The sequence below is a fragment of the Schistocerca gregaria genome, chromosome 2 (genome assembly GCF_023897955.1).
Source record: "Schistocerca gregaria isolate iqSchGreg1 chromosome 2, iqSchGreg1.2, whole genome shotgun sequence".
NCBI lineage: Eukaryota > Metazoa > Arthropoda > Insecta > Orthoptera > Acrididae > Schistocerca > Schistocerca gregaria.
In genome coordinates this window covers 339,486,876-339,504,044 of record NC_064921.1, presented here as the reverse complement: position 1 = coordinate 339,504,044, position 17,169 = coordinate 339,486,876, and the positions used below count along the sequence as shown (strand labels likewise).

The following is a 17,169-nucleotide window of genomic DNA, read 5'->3' as shown; positions in this document are numbered from 1 at the left end:
ATGTTGAAGAAGAGATATACTGAGCTGTGCATCAATCTTAATCACCAATCAAATGCACAATAGGCTCTGGTAACTCTGACTTTTGCCACTACCACATGACAACCCAATACAAGGACAAAACAGTTACAGATCCTTCACTAAGTGAAGTGTGATGCAGAAGAACAGACATTTGGAGGAGGTAGGAGAACACACTTGTGTGTTTTCACTTTGGACATCCTGGACACGTTGTGCACTACTGCGGAGAAAGATGACAAGACCTTTATACCACAAGATGTCAACCATAACAACAGTCCTTTCACTCCAGGCAAATGCAGACGATTATAGTTGACTTGCACGCCAAAACTCATCACTATATCCTGGACAAGGTTGCTCCCCAACATGCCATAGCCATTCCCCATCACAATACAGAGGTACAACTGCTCACTTAGCTGCCAAATTCAGGAAAACAAAGTGAAGTGGCCGCCCATGCAGATTGCCACGGATGAAAATCCTTCATAGATGACAGACCAAGATGAAAGGAAATCTCAACAACAACCAGTGAGTCTAGGTGTTAGCTAAATCAGGGGCTTCTCTACGTAATTTTGCATGTTTATTGCCAGCTAAAGAAGAGTATGTTCTATGAAACAAAAGGGATTGTCCTAAAGGTCACAAATGGGAAATACGTTCAGCTGATGGGAATATGCATTGTAAAAATGACTAAGTGACCGAACATAGTTTTTTGAATTTGTTGTTTTAACAGAATGTAGTTGTGATGATATTCTCAGATTAACTTCTTGCATCAGGCATCACAATCAATCATGGGCTGACGACGATGAGAGCTCTAGATTGTCAGAACTATTTCAGCAGGCCCACACAAAAAAGACTGCTTGGAGCGGTAGTTTCCCGCTGCTATTCTTCATCATCGAGATGAATTCCAAACACAGTAAAACTGCAAAAATGAAATCTAAAGGGAGGAATGATCATAGGCATTGTGGGTGGTGAAGGACAACTTTGGTTCACTAACTGTAAGAAGCAGCCACAAGTCATTCCCAAAGGTAAGTGCATCGCTACAACTGCAAACAATGCAGTGCAGGAAGCTACTGTCAAATTGCCAATAAAATCTGGTCTGACCTAGGAAATATGTCAACAAGTTATAGCCGTTCTGGATTAATTTTTGGATGATCTCAAATCTGGAGTGGGGAAAAGAGGACTAGGCAGCTCATGGTAAAAACAACATAAACAGGGAGAGAGGGGGGGGGGGGGGGGGAGGGAGGGGGTGTCAGTCACCAAGTAGCAAACACACACTCATATAGCGTGTCACCAACTGAACATCAGATGATCCAAGACAAGGAGACGATGCTGCAAGATGACATCACTGAACATTCAGAGTGTTCTTGGTCTTCTCTGGTGGTCCTTGTGAAGGAGGAGGACAGTACAGGGCATTTCTGAATTGACTACTGGTGACTGAACAAAACCATGAAAATATGTCTATCCACTGTCGCATACAACTTGTGCCATCATTTCTTCCAATCCCCGAAGATCTTTTTGGTACAGCCTTGAGTACTTCCAGCGGTGCCATTTTTATTTCCTAAGTTGCTGAAAATCTTCGTCCTTTCATAGATCTCTCCAGTTTTGGGAACAGGAAAAGTCACAAGGGGCCAAATCCAGTGAATATGGTGGCACGATTGTCATGTTGTTTTTGGCCAGGTAAAGGCTGTGAATTATTTTTCCACATTTGCAGACTTTTTGGTGTATCGCTTCTCCCAAATGGTGCATCACATCGAGATAATACTCCTTATTGACCATATGACCTTGAGACAAAAATTCATGATGCACTAAGCCACAGTAATTTTTTAAAAAGTGAGCAAAACTTCCACATTTAATTGAACTTTGCATGCTTTTTTTTGGTCTTGGCTCTCCAGGATGCTTCCATTGGGATGATTGGGCTTTGGTTTCAACGGCATAACCATAAACCCATGTATCGTCACTGTGTATGACCCTTTTGAGCAAATGAAGATCATCACTGATGTCATTCAAGAGCTCCTGAGCGAAGTTTATGACCCGGTTCTTCTGAATCAAAATTAAGAAGTTTTGGGTCAAAATTCATGACACACGTCTCATGCCCAAAACACCTGAAAAAATTGCGTGACACAAGACAATCGATATTCCAAAATCCTCAGCAACTTCTCTTACAGTAATTTGACGATTTTCCAAAATTTTCTTCACAACTTTGACGTTATCATCTTTTGTTGATGTGCTGGGCATCCAGAGCGAGGTTCGTCTATGGCATCTTCTTGGCAATCTTAGAATAGCTTGTACGACTTGTAAACATCTTTTTTTTACACTTAGAGCAGACTCACTGTATGCCACTGTCAACATTCCAGGCGTTTTAGAGCACTTTATTCCAATTTTCACACAAAATTTGATGCAAATTCTTTGCTCCACTTTTTATAATAATCAAAAATTGCCGAACACAATAAAACATGTCTAACCTTTCTATCTGTCAAACAGAAACAAAGTATGCTGTACACTTTGAACTGTGAACATGTGTTCGAGATCTATGTACCAACATAAAAAAAAAAAAAAAAAAAAAAAAAAAAAAAAAAAAAAAAAAAAAAAGGAAGGAAGGAAGATTGCCTGCGCAATTTGAAAAGTTACCTTACGTTGTGAACAACCCTCGTACTGATGACACCCTGGCCTGCTTGAAAGATGCAAAGTATTTCTCTATTTCGAACATGCAGACAGACTACTCGGCCAAGGCTGACTGGATAAAAGACTGCCTTTTTAACTCCTGAGAGCTTGTCTGAGTTCAAAGTTATGGCATTTGGACTTAGTAACGCTCCACCCATCTGAGCAAATTGCTTTGAAACCTTAAATCAGTGGTCATCAAAATGTGGGCCATGGGTCCATTTTATAATATGAGTTATGTGCATATAGCAACTAGAAGCCAAATAAAAAAATCAATTAACATTAAGTGCTTCTTTGGAGCATAGTTCTTCTTGTCAGTAACAAACAAATTTATTCACAGAGAGAAATATTTTAAGATGTGCTGAATTTCAATTGATGTTAAATTTGGCCGTGGTCTAAGTAAATTTGGCTACTTACCTCAGAGGCAGAGGGGCAAGTAATTTGACCAATGCAGGATTAGAGGATATGAGAAGGTGAATGTTTTATTGTGCATGTAACTGTGTAGGCTTTCACAGCAGACAGCTAACATCAAAGATTTCGGGGTATACTACTGCTATGTATTGTAAATAACTAATATCAGTGTAAGAAACATTTTGGCCAGGGTTGCAGTGTCATTCCTCTGTCAATTGGTTTACTGTTCATATTACAGTACTAAAACTCATGGGCATGTATGACTCGTACCAATCCGACGCTATGGTATAAATTTTGATACAGAAGTAAACTTGATCTGTGAATGTGTATTAAAGAGACGGCCATCTTCAAATGTGGTACATATTTGCAAGAAGCGATATTAAGTGAAATTAAGCCTGTTGTAATGCAACACAATGAGAAGAAAATCGATGTTCAAAACATTTAGTAAAGATCCGTTTCATACTGCATTTAAATGTAACTATAATTACTGTAATTAATCAATCACTTGCACACACTACCAAAAACACTGTCAGGCAGAAATCTGAAATAGAGAACTGTTGACACAAAGTGTTCCGAATGGTACCAACTTTAAGTGATAAACACCAGGTGATGACGACCAACTTTGTTTAATGCCCTTACTACAGCTAGTCTATTGGGGGCTCATAAACTAATGTATGTATTTTACCAATCAGCAATAAGATCAATATGTATGCAGGCCAAAATGGTGTTCCATCATGTCAATATTGGCTTTTGAGCAAAAAAGTTTGATGATCATGGCATTAAACTGAAAACATATCTTTGTTATCTGGATGCCATTGTCATGTTTGAAGATATTGCAGATCTCCACCTGAAATCAAAAAAGTGCCCCTTCGTCGCCCAAGAAGTCTTTGAGCATGTAAGAAATGGTGATGGAGCTCCTCCAAGCCCACAGAAAATTAGAGCAATCACAGATTTTCTGACTTCTCAGCACTTTCATGATGTGTAAAGTTCTCTCTTGACTGTACTTGTACTATGTGCATTTCATGAAGGATTTCTACACTGAAACACATCGGCACTAACCTTACATCCAGTTCTAGCACTGTATGACGAGAACATATCTAACTTCACACTAATGCTAGCGCTTTTGCGATAGGGGCAGTTGAATCCAGGATGATGCTGAAAAGGCTATACACTTCCTAAGTAATTTCCAAGTCCAAGATGAACTACTCTACAACCAAGAAAGAGAGCCATGCAGTTGTTTGGGTCATCATCAAGTTCCTGCTGAATTTATTGGGCAAACCATTTACCATTGTGAAGGCTCACTGTTCTCTATGATGGCTGACAAGCCTGAAAGATCTGGCAGGTGGACTAGCGAGATGGGCATCAAGGTTTCAGAAGTATATCACAATGGTGTAACAAATGGATGCAAACACCAGGAGGCAGGCTGCCTTCCATGGAATCCTTTGGCGGAGTGCAGGAATGTGGACAAAATATGAGTTATTGTTGCTTTAAATGGCATAGCTGCTGAACTGTAGAAGCACTGAAGAATGCGAAATCGACCAAAGGATCCCAGTTAATAACCAGAATGTTATATATGAGAAACTATGATCCAGAGGGACAGAAACTGTTGCTTGTCATTTCAATTCACCTGCGACAAGCTCTCCTGAAATATTTCAACAACGCCCCAACATATGGTCTCCTGCGATTCGTAAAGACTCTAAACCAAATCAGACACAGGCATCACACACTACCGATCCGTTATAAACAATGTGAGCCACTGCATGGAATGCCAACAACAGAAACACACATGGGGAGGTCCCAAAGTCGAGACAGGAATAGATGGGAAATAGCTTGCACTGATTACCTCACCTGCTATGCTGTCACAAAACTTGTTATGACTGGCACGGCACAGCTCAAGCATGAAGCAAATCATGTGATGATTTCTGATCAGGAAAGTCTTCCAGTCGAAATTAGTATCAGAGGTACTTTCATCTGCAGGATGAAAAATGCTTACCACACACTGATGAATGGCCTCATAGAACGCTTCAATAAGACACTGGTAGCTATGCTCTTAATGTATGTTTATGTCAAACCAGAGAGAGACTGGGCACAATATTGCTTGCCAGGACATTCGGATACAACAAAGCAATAAGAGGTATTAAGGCTTCATATCATTCTTTCTGTTCCACACTCACAAATCCAGAACAACAGTGGATACACTATTCCCACTTCAACCAGACCACTTCAGGAAAGTTACTTGAAACACATTATCAACAGGAAAGAACAAGCAAGGCAGTTGGTTCGCTTGAAGCGCCAGGAAGATCAGGGGAAAAGACAGTGAGGGTTGTAAAGCCAAACACCAGCTAGTGAGGTACAGTAATGGTATGGATTTTTACATCTGTGCTGAAAGTGAGACAGTCGGAAAACTTTCTGAAGCAGTTCTTTTGGCCCTATTGTATCCTTTGTTGCTTGTTGAACAATACACATGAAGTCAATGATTATGATACTTCATTAAGTCGACGAAAGTGGAGAGAGATCATCTATGTCCTTGGTTTGAAGTCCTGTTACAGTCCTGAGGTGCAAATTGGCGAAGGGTGGTTCAGGGAAACTAAAGACCCACTCGAAAATTGCGAGGATTTGACAGGAGGGGTTATATCTCTGGTGCTCAGAACAGTGAGAAGATGTAACAACATAACCAGAATGCAAGGAACCACCAGTGCCGCCACACAGAGGGTCAATGACAAGATCTAGGTCCAGGGTGCTGTAATTGACTCCAATGGGAATGTCTTAGTTATTTAGTGTTTATCATATCTGGAAGGTTCTTGAAATATCTTATGCTTGTGATGGTTGTCGAAACATCAGCATTCTAAAATATCTGACTTTGTATAAATAGCTGCACACAGTGTTCGGGAGTTCAGATCTTTTCTGGCTATGAGTTGGTGTCAGTAATAAACATGCAGTCAGTTCTAAGTGATTATGGATTCACTGGCAACCCTGCCTTCAGATTTGTACTTGATTGTGGTTTCGACGTGACGTTACGCCCCCAAACATAAAAGGGACAGTTAATGTAAATATTCTCATTTATTTGTCTCCATTGTATGAACTCTTACACCCCAAGATACACAAAAAAATTTGAATGACTCCTTCATGTTATACAAAATCTCATGTTTCTGCTCTTTCAATCATCAAACCTTCACCTGTGCCTAATTTTTTCAGTACCAACAATCAATCAAAATTGCCTTAGCAATGTCATGCCTCCTACATTTTCAGCTATTAAAATTATTACAACACAAACAGATATCAATACAAGATACAGTAGTTATCTGTACTGAAAATATTTCTTTTTCCAGTACAAGCTAGGTGCCCTCCCCCTCTCACCACATTGCATATAATTTAACTTCCTCACAAAAAAAGTCCATTTCATATCTTTTCAACACTTCTTCTGCAGCGAGATTAAAGTTAATCGAAATTCACATTACACTTTTCTTTCTGTTCTCTTAGAATAGTTCGTATTTAAGTATAATTGAAATATTTTCACCTGAAATGAAGGCTGTAATATATTTATCAGAGGTCTTTGCAGATTTGACTCACGCCAAAATTTTAACAGACAAATAAATAGACTTTTACCTCAGAGGGAAGGGGACTGAATTTATAGTTATGCCATCTGACATTTACAAATGACAGCACTTAATAACTAGAATTCAAGCTCTACATCTGACAACATAAGAGCAACCAACAGTTATTTCCCAGTCACATATGCTAATTCATTTAGCTCAGGTTATCACATTCAGTGTGTATCATATCTATTTGAACTTTGAATTTTGTGAAAATATTATCAAAAATTTGATGTCAGCAATGTGAAATGTTCAATATTTTGAATCTATGCACAATTTTCTGAGAGTTTTCCTTCTACAGAATACAACACAACTTTAATGTTCAAAATTATAAAGCACCTGTCAGTATAAAATCTTCAAAAAGAAAAGACTTCTTGTATTGGGGAAGCACACAAAGTTAATGTCTAAATGTGGATTCTTAAAAATATTGTTAATAATTTTTTATTACACCATCTGCTTTTATAAACTGTTCCTCAGAACTCAATAGTTTCATTTTTGAACTACACTGTGAAGCAATGGTGAATAAAGTAGTTCTGCCTGAGAAACATACTGATGCATATACCGAAGTTTGTGGAGAACAGGAAAGATACGTGAATAGTTGCATAACAATTTACATGAGAGACCAATGTCCTCAGGATCATGATTAACAAAGGAAAAATATTCTTGCTAAAGAGTGTTTCCAATTTTTGTTGTGAAGATCATGTTCAACTATTTTCCCAAGTAACATTAAAATTATTCAGGAACGGACCAAATTCTTTTAACATATAGACACTACGAAATTGGGATGTTGCAGGTAACTAGATAAACAAAGGCTCTAAAAAGAGTTTATTTATTTATTTATTGTAACACTTACCTCTCTTCTTATATATTTGACACCAGGTTACAGCTGAAGCTTTGTCTCTGATCACTGCTTACAAATTCCTTCATAACCATGTATCAAGACCAAATGAAAACAAGGAACATAATTCAGCAACTACAGCATGCGATAAATTTCATTAAATTAAACACAACAGTCATATGAACGAAATGAGCTGCCATTGCAATATATATATTTTTTTAAACTTAGCAATCTGACTTCATGCAATTCCAACTTCTGTGATGTGCTAATACTCATAGTCTTTCTTTGTCTCACAGACTTTATACGGTACAAACGAGCAAAGCTCATAATATTAAATGCAATCCAGATTAATTTAAAAAATAAATAGTGCACAGGTTACGACGTATCTTTGAGTTTTCTGGGGGAAATTTACTCAGTTTATAAATTACTAACTAATACTAAGTAACAACAGTATGTATTTCCTTTGCTACAATTATTGTTACAGTTAAATAAAACATCAGCCATTCGAACATACCCTTTACAACCGTTCGCATTCATTTTTTTAAATTTTTTTTTTCTTTTGTGATTCGAGCACATTCTCATTTTACACAGATGTTGAATATATACATAGTGACGTGTTTGCGGAATTCTGTATAATGTAACATAATATATAAAAACAGTGCACTGTCTGAAAGCAATAATACTGATAAATGATTGCCAGCACATTCTAAAATTTTAGCTCAGGTAATACAAAACTCAACATCTTTTTCTCACTTCCACAAACGCAATAGCATATATTATGCTAAAAACCACAAGTAACTCTTTATATTTGAGATTACAGGCAATCATTCACCAACACATTTCTCTCACACTGTGCCTGACAGAATTACAATACAGCAAGATAAATATATATATATTATATTTATATTTTTTTTAATAGATGGATGTTTATATATGAACATGTGCAAGTGTGTGTGTGTGTGTGTGTGTGTGTGTGTGTGTGTGTGTGTGTGTGAATAATACAGACATGACAGTGAACAAAAGAAAATAAAGGACAAGAAAGCAAAATAATAATATTCACATGTGAATACAAAATTTCATTCACACATGAACACAGGTTTCCTCACATTTCTGACATACTATTTATGGCAGTTATGTACGATGAGCAGGGGAAAACAATTTTCTTCTTAACATTCCCCCACCCTCCAATTTGAAAATCATGTGCTCAACTAACACAGTACATACACTACACGTTATGGTTGGAAAAGGCTATCACAGAATGCACAGTCAATAACATTAAAATTAAAAAAAAAAGACAACAATACAACCAAGAGTACTGATGTAATGTGAAGTATTAAATTACACAGGGACAGAATACTGCCAATGCTACGTTTCCTCAGATTCGCTAGGTCCACCAGTGCTTCCACCACATCCTTCTACAGCTTTCTCCTCGGCTGCACCAACCTCTACTGTGTCATGTTCACCACTACTTTCTGCAATAGCAGCAGCAGCTGCAGCAGCGGCTGCTGCTCTAGCTGCTGCTGCTGCTGCTGCACGACCAGCACTGCTTCGAAGCACCTTCCTTTCTACATTTACAGTCTCACCCACTTCCTTAGATTTCTTGGCACTGCGGGACCGGCGACTATTGGAATTAGCTGCTGTTGCTGCTGCTGGCTTCTGAGGCTTTGCTAACTCCAGGGGAGAATGTTCTGGTTCTGGGGGCAGTGCAGGTGCTACTTCCTCTGGCAAGAGAGGAAGAGTTGTGCTTGAATCAGCTGGATTCCCCCCACAATCAGCATCTGTTGTAAGAGGCACCGGTTGCTCCTTCAAGCACGGTAATGCTGTTTCTGGAGTGATGGTTTTGTCATCACCATCCACTATTTCTTTAGAGTCATCTTTTACTTCTTCCTGAGCTGTCGAAGGTAAAACAACATTAGACGCATTAAGAGCTTCAGACTGAGTGTCTGCCTGATCCACTGAAACATCAGGTGGAGGTGCAGTAACGGGTAGAGTCTCTGTTTCTGCACTGTCACTAACATTTTGTGCGTCCGTATCAAAAGTGTTTTTAAATGGTGGGTCATGTACATTTTCCACCTCTCTAGAGTCAGTCTCATTTGAAATCTTAGACCTTTCTTCACTTTGGCACACATTATTAACACTTGAAAAACTCTCTACAACGTCTTTGTCCGTGGTATTATCACAGGATTTCTTATTCATTTTGTCATCTCTGTCTATTCCCTCAAGTGAGCTTCTGTAAAGGTTTTCAAGTGTATCTTTCATTTCCACATCACAAGAACGCTTCAGCCATTCCTCATTATGAGGTAATAGATTCGATACAAAATTGGGAGTTAGATTTTCTGCTGAATCTTTTCTTTCTAATTCTGCCTTCAGTTTTTTCAAAGGCCTGTCTTCTGCCCTAAAAGGATAATCTACCTGTGGATTTTTACTCAAATTCTCTGCGACATCTTTGCGTTCAGCATCCCTAGATCTTTTCTCACCACGTAGCACATCAATGGTCTCTTTCCGATCAGACTCTCTTGATCGTTTCTCATTCCTAAAAGCATTTTCTACAGAATGTACTCTACTGAGGCTCTCCAGCAGGTGAGTATCATGCGGCAACAGAAGCTGTTGTAACTGCTGCTGTTGTGCGCGGTCAAGAATGTCCCGTGTAGATGAACGTTGATGCCTGTGACTGCTGGTATTTGATGACGGAGAAGACGACGTGACAGTAGTTGCACGTGACGTGCTCTGAGTCTTATGACTCCCAGTCCTTGTTGACGATGATGCCGATGTTGATGTTGATACTCCTGACACACCGAGACTCCCATTCAACAAACCACACTGCTGAGCTAGACTGTCATATGCTGAAGACATGGAACCTGGTTGCATTGAAAATGGGTTTAGCCCACCAAGTCCAAGAGGAGTGTACAGGAGACTTGGATTTGGGAAAAAGAAAGGTAATGCAGAAGATGGAATACTTGATGAAGCAGATGACACAGGTGGTGGTTTTGTGGAACTATGGCTGCGCTCAGTGTCAGCTGGTTTTCGATTCTTTGTTTTGGTGGCTGATCCCGACGCAACAACGCCAAGGTCACTTCCATCCATGCCTGCTAATGACGGCAATCCCAAGTTTGCTAAATTTGCAAATAAGGAATTTGTCAAGTTCATGTTATTAAGATTTCCAAGTCCACTCATACTCCCTAAAGCACTCATGTTTGGCATTCCACTGAAGGGGAGAAGCAATGGATTATTTTTTGGGTCAAAACCACCCAAAGATAATCCTGACAGTATACTGCTGGGATTTAAGCCAGCTGCTGAAAGTCCACTTAGCCCTGCAGTTGCCAATGAAGGGAATGGGATTGATGATGCCACTGATGTTCCTAGATTGGGCTGGCTGACAGTTGGCTGATGCCCTGGTGGACTGGAGAGCAGAGGTGGTCGTCCAGGGCCTTTCTTCCTCTCATTTGCTGGTACACGTTTCTGCAAGTCATGTGGGAGATTACCCCTCTCTTTGACCAGTTCTGCCCATTTTGGATCAACATCAAACATTGGATTCTCCAGTAACCACTGTGCTAATCGTTTCAGCTGTGGTGCTTTATTCCCAGTCATCTGTAAAAAGAATAATAATTTCAAGGGTGAAAATATGCAAGATAAATAACCACTTCGGTCAAACCACTGTGCTGCTCCTGAAAAAGTAGTTACCCAAATTATCACAATGAAATTATTTTATTATTTTATATAGCAACTACTTAAATGAAACCTGGTGAATGGCTGGAAGTACTTTGACTGATTCACATGGAGATTACTGAAAAGCTAAGATCAGGTGTTGGTAAATCCAGGGGTGGCCTTGACACATTGTATATTCTCTGCAATCGCATTACATCGGTCCGTTGTAATATCCCAATGGATAATCTGTGAAGACATTGCAGTTGCTGCTGCCCAATTCTGGGTGAAGACCACCGAGTTCTCCACTATTTTGTTTAATTATATATAGATTGTAAATTAATTTTCCCCTTTTTTGTTGAATTACATGTAAATTTTAAATTAATTTTCTCCTCCTTTATTCAACTGTGTATCTTGTACAGTATGCAAACTATTGTTTTAGCAGCATCCTCTGATAATGAACAGTTATTACTATAGCTTTGTACAGCTTCTGGCTCTACAAAATAGTGCTACTTATTTCATCACTGTGATACATAATCAAAAAGGAAGATAAAACCCACGTACTATGTACAAAAATATTCAAAATTCCAAGGGCACAGTATAGGCAATATAATAAAAAGTAGAGTTGAAACATACAAACTTGGAAAGGCAAATAATATTAAACCTACTGAAGGTACAAGCAGCTAATGTAAAATTTGGGAGGTTTAGCACAAAATTCTTCCATAAGGATGGGGTAAACGGGGCCACCGAAACAGATCAACCAGATTCACTAAGGCAATCCACCACCAGACATTAGCCAAAACGTTTTAAAAACATCACAACAATCACTGGGTCATTGAAAAGCAGGAACTCTTACTGATTATAATGATTGGTACTTCAACAAAGTGCCGACTTCTTGAGAGCATCAGCTGATGGAGCAATGCATATTTTCTGAAAGACTGATGTAGTAGTTGTATTCTGCAGCCCAAAATCTGATTTGATGCAGCTTGCCACATTACTTCGACATGACCATGTAGCTTAGAATACTGCCTCAACTTTCTGAGAACTTACTTGAAAAATCGCTCAGTTTGGTCTCCATACAGGACACTTTCTAGAGAAAGCAATAACCTATCTTGCAAATTCAGTTCTGGCAGAACTAAACAATAATTATTACTCTTTTGGAATTTCCTGGGGGTATACCAAGCTCTTTAGTCACGTGGATTATAAAATTCTACTGAGAAAACTATGGTGGAATAGCGCTAATTTCTCACATAGTTGGAACTCGTGCCTCAACTACGAAAAACTGAAGTTCATGTCAATAAATGATACAACAGGAACAAGACTTAAGACATTATGGTGAAACATTAAAGGCGTTGCTCTGTGAAGTTCAGTGTTTTCTCCACTCCTGTTCTTGATGTAAATATATAATGTATTTGGGACACTGCATGATGTCTGCTCATGATAAAAGTGCAGTGGTAAAGAGTGAAACACATTAATACCAGACGGCTATGAGAATAACAGGAAAGGCTTACAATGAAGCGCAGCAAATAACATTGTGTTAAATCTGTCAAAGGAAAGTAACATCACTTGGCACTAAAGGTCTTCCCCTTGCATTGATAGTCTTATCTTAAAACAGAAAACTGAAGGTCGCATTAGAAAGTGATACACAGAAGTAAGATTAAATAAACCGCCAGGAAACATTAAATGTGGTGTGCAGCAAGGTTCACTACTGGACTGGGCCCTCTCCTGTTCTTGTTCTTAATAAGTATTTACTGAGGATATTGGAAGGGTCTTACGAAAATGTAATGTTTGCTGATGACAAGTATACAGATAAAAAGTCGAAACACATATACACCAGAAATACTGTGGAGTATAAGACAACTGGCTTACAAACGGTTCACAGCTTACACCTTGATCCTTATCTTGCAAAATCTTTTACTATATAATACCAAACAAATAAAAATGACTTACAAGTGCTACAAATCTAGATCAATGGGTGCACATTCGTTCTAAGTGCAGAGCTCCTAGGCATTAATATAGACAGGCAGATGCAACATGGCAGACAAGTCTTCTAGCACACTTTCATTAAATAGTGTCCTACGGCAGGATCTCTTGGGGCAAATGTAAAAAAATATATATTGTACTAAAGCACATAAATTGAATAAAGTTGATAACAGAACACTGTGCAAAAGCTTCTTTAAGGACTTACAGTTTCTTACACCAATATACAGATACTCATATCTCCTAATGGTGTTTGTGGTTGGAGGCTGAACTGTGAAGTTCACAGCCATATACTAAAAGCAAAAACAATTTTCATATAGACTGTGCATTCATTTCTAGGTTTCAGAATGGAGTTTTATATTGTGATGCCAAAGTCAGCAATAAGTTGGTTACTGACAGAAAACTGAAAAGCCCAGACATAAAAAAATATGAAAAAGAATAAATTAGCACTTGCTGGTTCTTCCACTTAGCAGCATATTTGGACTTTTTTATATTAAACAGCTCTTGGCTTTGCCAGCAGTTAAGAAACTGACTTTCTTCTATGTTCAGTTACAAAATATTTGAGATATTTGATGAACACAGCAACCACTGCAGACCCCCCTCACTATTACCAATCAGCTCATGATGACACCCCCTTCTCCCTCCCTCCTTTTAACAAGCAGTATTTTTTTTTAAAAATGGCTCTTAGTATCCTAAGATCTATAATGCAATTTATAAGTAATTCTCTTAATTATCAGTATGACTAGATTAGTAGTACCCTTAATGCATTACTCGTAGCCTGCAGTGGTTTATAGTGCTTATTAGAGTATACCTTGACCAGTTCCCAGATCTGCCTTAAGGCTCTAGCGACACAAGTGGCTGCTTAAGATGCCAAGCTGAGAGGGGCCTAAGTACAAAATCTGTACATGAAATATACTTTAATTACTAAGAAAAACTAACGTGGGCGGAAGTATATGATAATAGAAGCACAAATATTAAAGTAAATATGAATCCAAAAACGAGCCATTTGTGAGATAATTGTGAATATGGAATTAGAACATTACTGCCTTCAATATTAAACACTATCAACCACTAAACCACCAATTCCTTATAGAATTGAACACCCATGTATAAAATATCAAGTGTCTGATTACTTTACAAATGAGTTAATTTGACATTACGCATGTAAGCGAGAAAAAGCTTAGAAAAGGTTTGAAATTATGCTTAAGTTACATTGTAGCCACTCTCATTATTAAACAATGGATGAATATAATCTGGGTACAAATTATGTTGTGAATAGAGTCGGTAGTAAAGAAGTAATATATTAAAATGTCATACTTAATGGTGAAGTTTTATTGCTAGTACAGTGAAAATGTAGTAAACTAAGTGATGAACTTTTGAACCTTTCAAAATTTTATGGGGGATGTCAGTGAGAAAAAGTTCTCTAAAGGTTTGGAATAAAGTGTAAAATTTATTAGAAGTTGTTAATTGCTCTCATTCTCAAATACTAGATGAACAAAGTCTTGGTATTTGAACTCAGTCAGTCAAGTTGCTTGAAGACAAACACACAGTTTCTAACTTTAATATTTGTATTATTAAATTAAACTTTAAATCTAAGATTATACCTTTTCACGAGTATATTATGACTGCACTTATAAATTTTTAAATTCAGCTATTAACTACAAGAAATATTCAAAATCAAATTTTTGTTGCCCATGGAAGCCATTAGATAAGACACCTGCCATTGGTAGGAGGTACCAGGTTAAACAGTGTATTACACTATGTGATCAGAAGTATCCAGACACCCCCCAAAACCATATACTTTTCATATTAGGTGCATTGTTACGCCACCTACTGCCAGGTACTCCATACCAGCGACCTCAGTAGTCATTAGACATCAAAGAGAGCAGAAAGGGGTGCTCCGCAGAACTCACGGACTTTGAACATGGTCAGGTCACGGACTTTGAACATGGTCAGGTGATTGGGTATGCACAAAAGCATACAGGACGACCTCGTCTGTTGACTGACAGAGTCCATCAACAGTTGGAGAGAGAGGTCGTAATTTGTAATAGGCAGACATCTATCCAGACCATCACACAAGAATTCGAGACTGCATCATTATCCACTGAAAGTACCATGACAGTTAGGCGAGAGGTGAGAAAACTTTGATTTCATGGTAGAGCAGCTGCTCATAAGCCACACATCACACCGGTAAATGTCAAACAACACCTCGCTTGGTGTAAGGAGCATGAACATTGGACGATTGAACAGTGGAAAAATGTTGTGTGGAGTGACGAATCATGGGGCACAATGTGGTAATTGGATGTGGGTATGGCAAATGCCCCGTGAACATCATCTGCCACCGTGTGTAGTGCCAACAGTAAAATTCCGTGGTGGTGGTGGTGGTGTTATGATGTGGTCGTGTTTTGCTTGGACGGAGTTTGCACCACTTGTTGTTTTGCGTGGCACTATCACAGAAGGTCTGCTTTGATATTTTAAGCACCTTCTTGCTTTCTACTGTTGAAGAGAAATTCGGGGATGGTGATTGCGGCTTTCAACATGATCGAGCACCTGTTCATAATGCACGGCCTGTGGCGGAGTGGTTACAGACAATAACATCCCTGTAATGGACTGGCTTAGACAGAGTCCTCAACTGAATCCTATGGAACTCCTTTGGGATGTTTTGGAATGCCAGACTTCAGCGACCAACATCGATACCTCTCCTTAGTGCCGGACTCCATGAAACTTTCCAGCATCTAATTGAATGTATGTTTGCAAGAGCGGAAGTTGTCATCAATGCTATGGGTGGGCCAACACCATACTGAATTCCAGCATTACCAATGGAGGGTGAAATGAACTTTTCAATCATTTTCAGCCAGGTGTCTGGATACTTTTGATCACATAGTGTATGTGTACCAAATGATTTTTTGTATACTACTTCTGATGGAATGTGAAATTTGCAAGTTATAGAATTAAGACGTTTTGTTATTAAACTAAAAAGGAACAACTTTTGTATGTTCATTCTTTCCATTCAACAAATAGAACATTTTTATTGGAGGCAGAAAATGCAGTAGGTTGAGTTCTTCCTGCTTTCATAAAAGTTTTTAAAGGTCGCAGTTAGCAAATGCCACAGGAAAGGCAATTGATGTCTTAGGAAATGGAATTTGATGTACTCTCATGTGTAAATATGTGAACTGAGCTTGTGGAGAGGACTTACCAAATACATTTGGAAATCTGAACAATAATACTAATTTTCAGTCCAATACTACTATGCACAAATCTATTGATGGCGCATGATATAGTACCAGAAATGGTTTATTGGTCTGATATTCAGTCAGCAATGGGGAGCGTTGCAACATTTGGACATTACGGCCATGGTAAGGGTGAAATGCTGGGATAGTAACAAAATGGCTTAGAGTGTATAAGTTTGGTTTTCTGAATTAGTCTAAAACATATTTAGATAAAAGATAAAACCATTATTGAAATGTTACCTTTTTGCCTGTCAGCCTATTATTACTGAAACATTTTCCTCTCCGGTGAGTTTTTTCCAATCCAGAAGAGATGGATCAACCCTTGGTCTTCTGCGCCTTGGAGCAGTTAGATAATCTGAAGCAAGTGGCTGTTCTGGAATAAGTGATGTCTGTTCAGCCAGCCACTTATTAACCTGTGTGAAAGATGAATGTTGTACACACAAAATGTTTTAAGCAGTGATTCTGATGTCGAATGCATTAATGTAAGAACAACAATAAACTAGTTTTTTCATTTTAATTTTAAGAAATATAAAGTATATTTTGAAATATAGTCATCCAGTCTCCCCGAATCCACACTTTTCTCTCCCCGCCCACTCTCATACTCTTTCCTCCCTTTCTCTCCTCCCACCCTCCCCCAGACCACCAACATTCACTCTCTACCTTCAGCCCCCCCTCGCCATGCCACCTCCACTCTCCCTCTGCACCCTTTGCAGTGTGTTGGGATATTTATTTACTGAGCTATGTAATTAATGTTGTTATGTAAATCTGAAGAAAAAAATTGAGGTTGTTGGACAACTGTTCAAATTAC

At 38.6% G+C, this 17,169-nt stretch overlaps 1 protein-coding gene across 1 annotated transcript; it reads right to left on the bottom strand.

Moving 5' to 3' along the window:
- Positions 1–7,484: 7,484 nt before the first annotated feature.
- LOC126337006 (uncharacterized) lies at positions 7,485–16,789 on the bottom strand. Its single transcript, XM_050001251.1, has 2 exons — positions 16,602–16,789; positions 7,485–11,097 (listed from the first exon to the last, which is right to left on the bottom strand). The coding sequence occupies exon 2, from the start codon at positions 11,095–11,097 to the stop codon at positions 8,875–8,877; it is 2,223 nt and encodes a 740-aa protein (XP_049857208.1). The 5' UTR covers positions 16,602–16,789; the 3' UTR covers positions 7,485–8,874.
- Between the last annotated feature and the right edge of the window lie 380 nt (positions 16,790–17,169).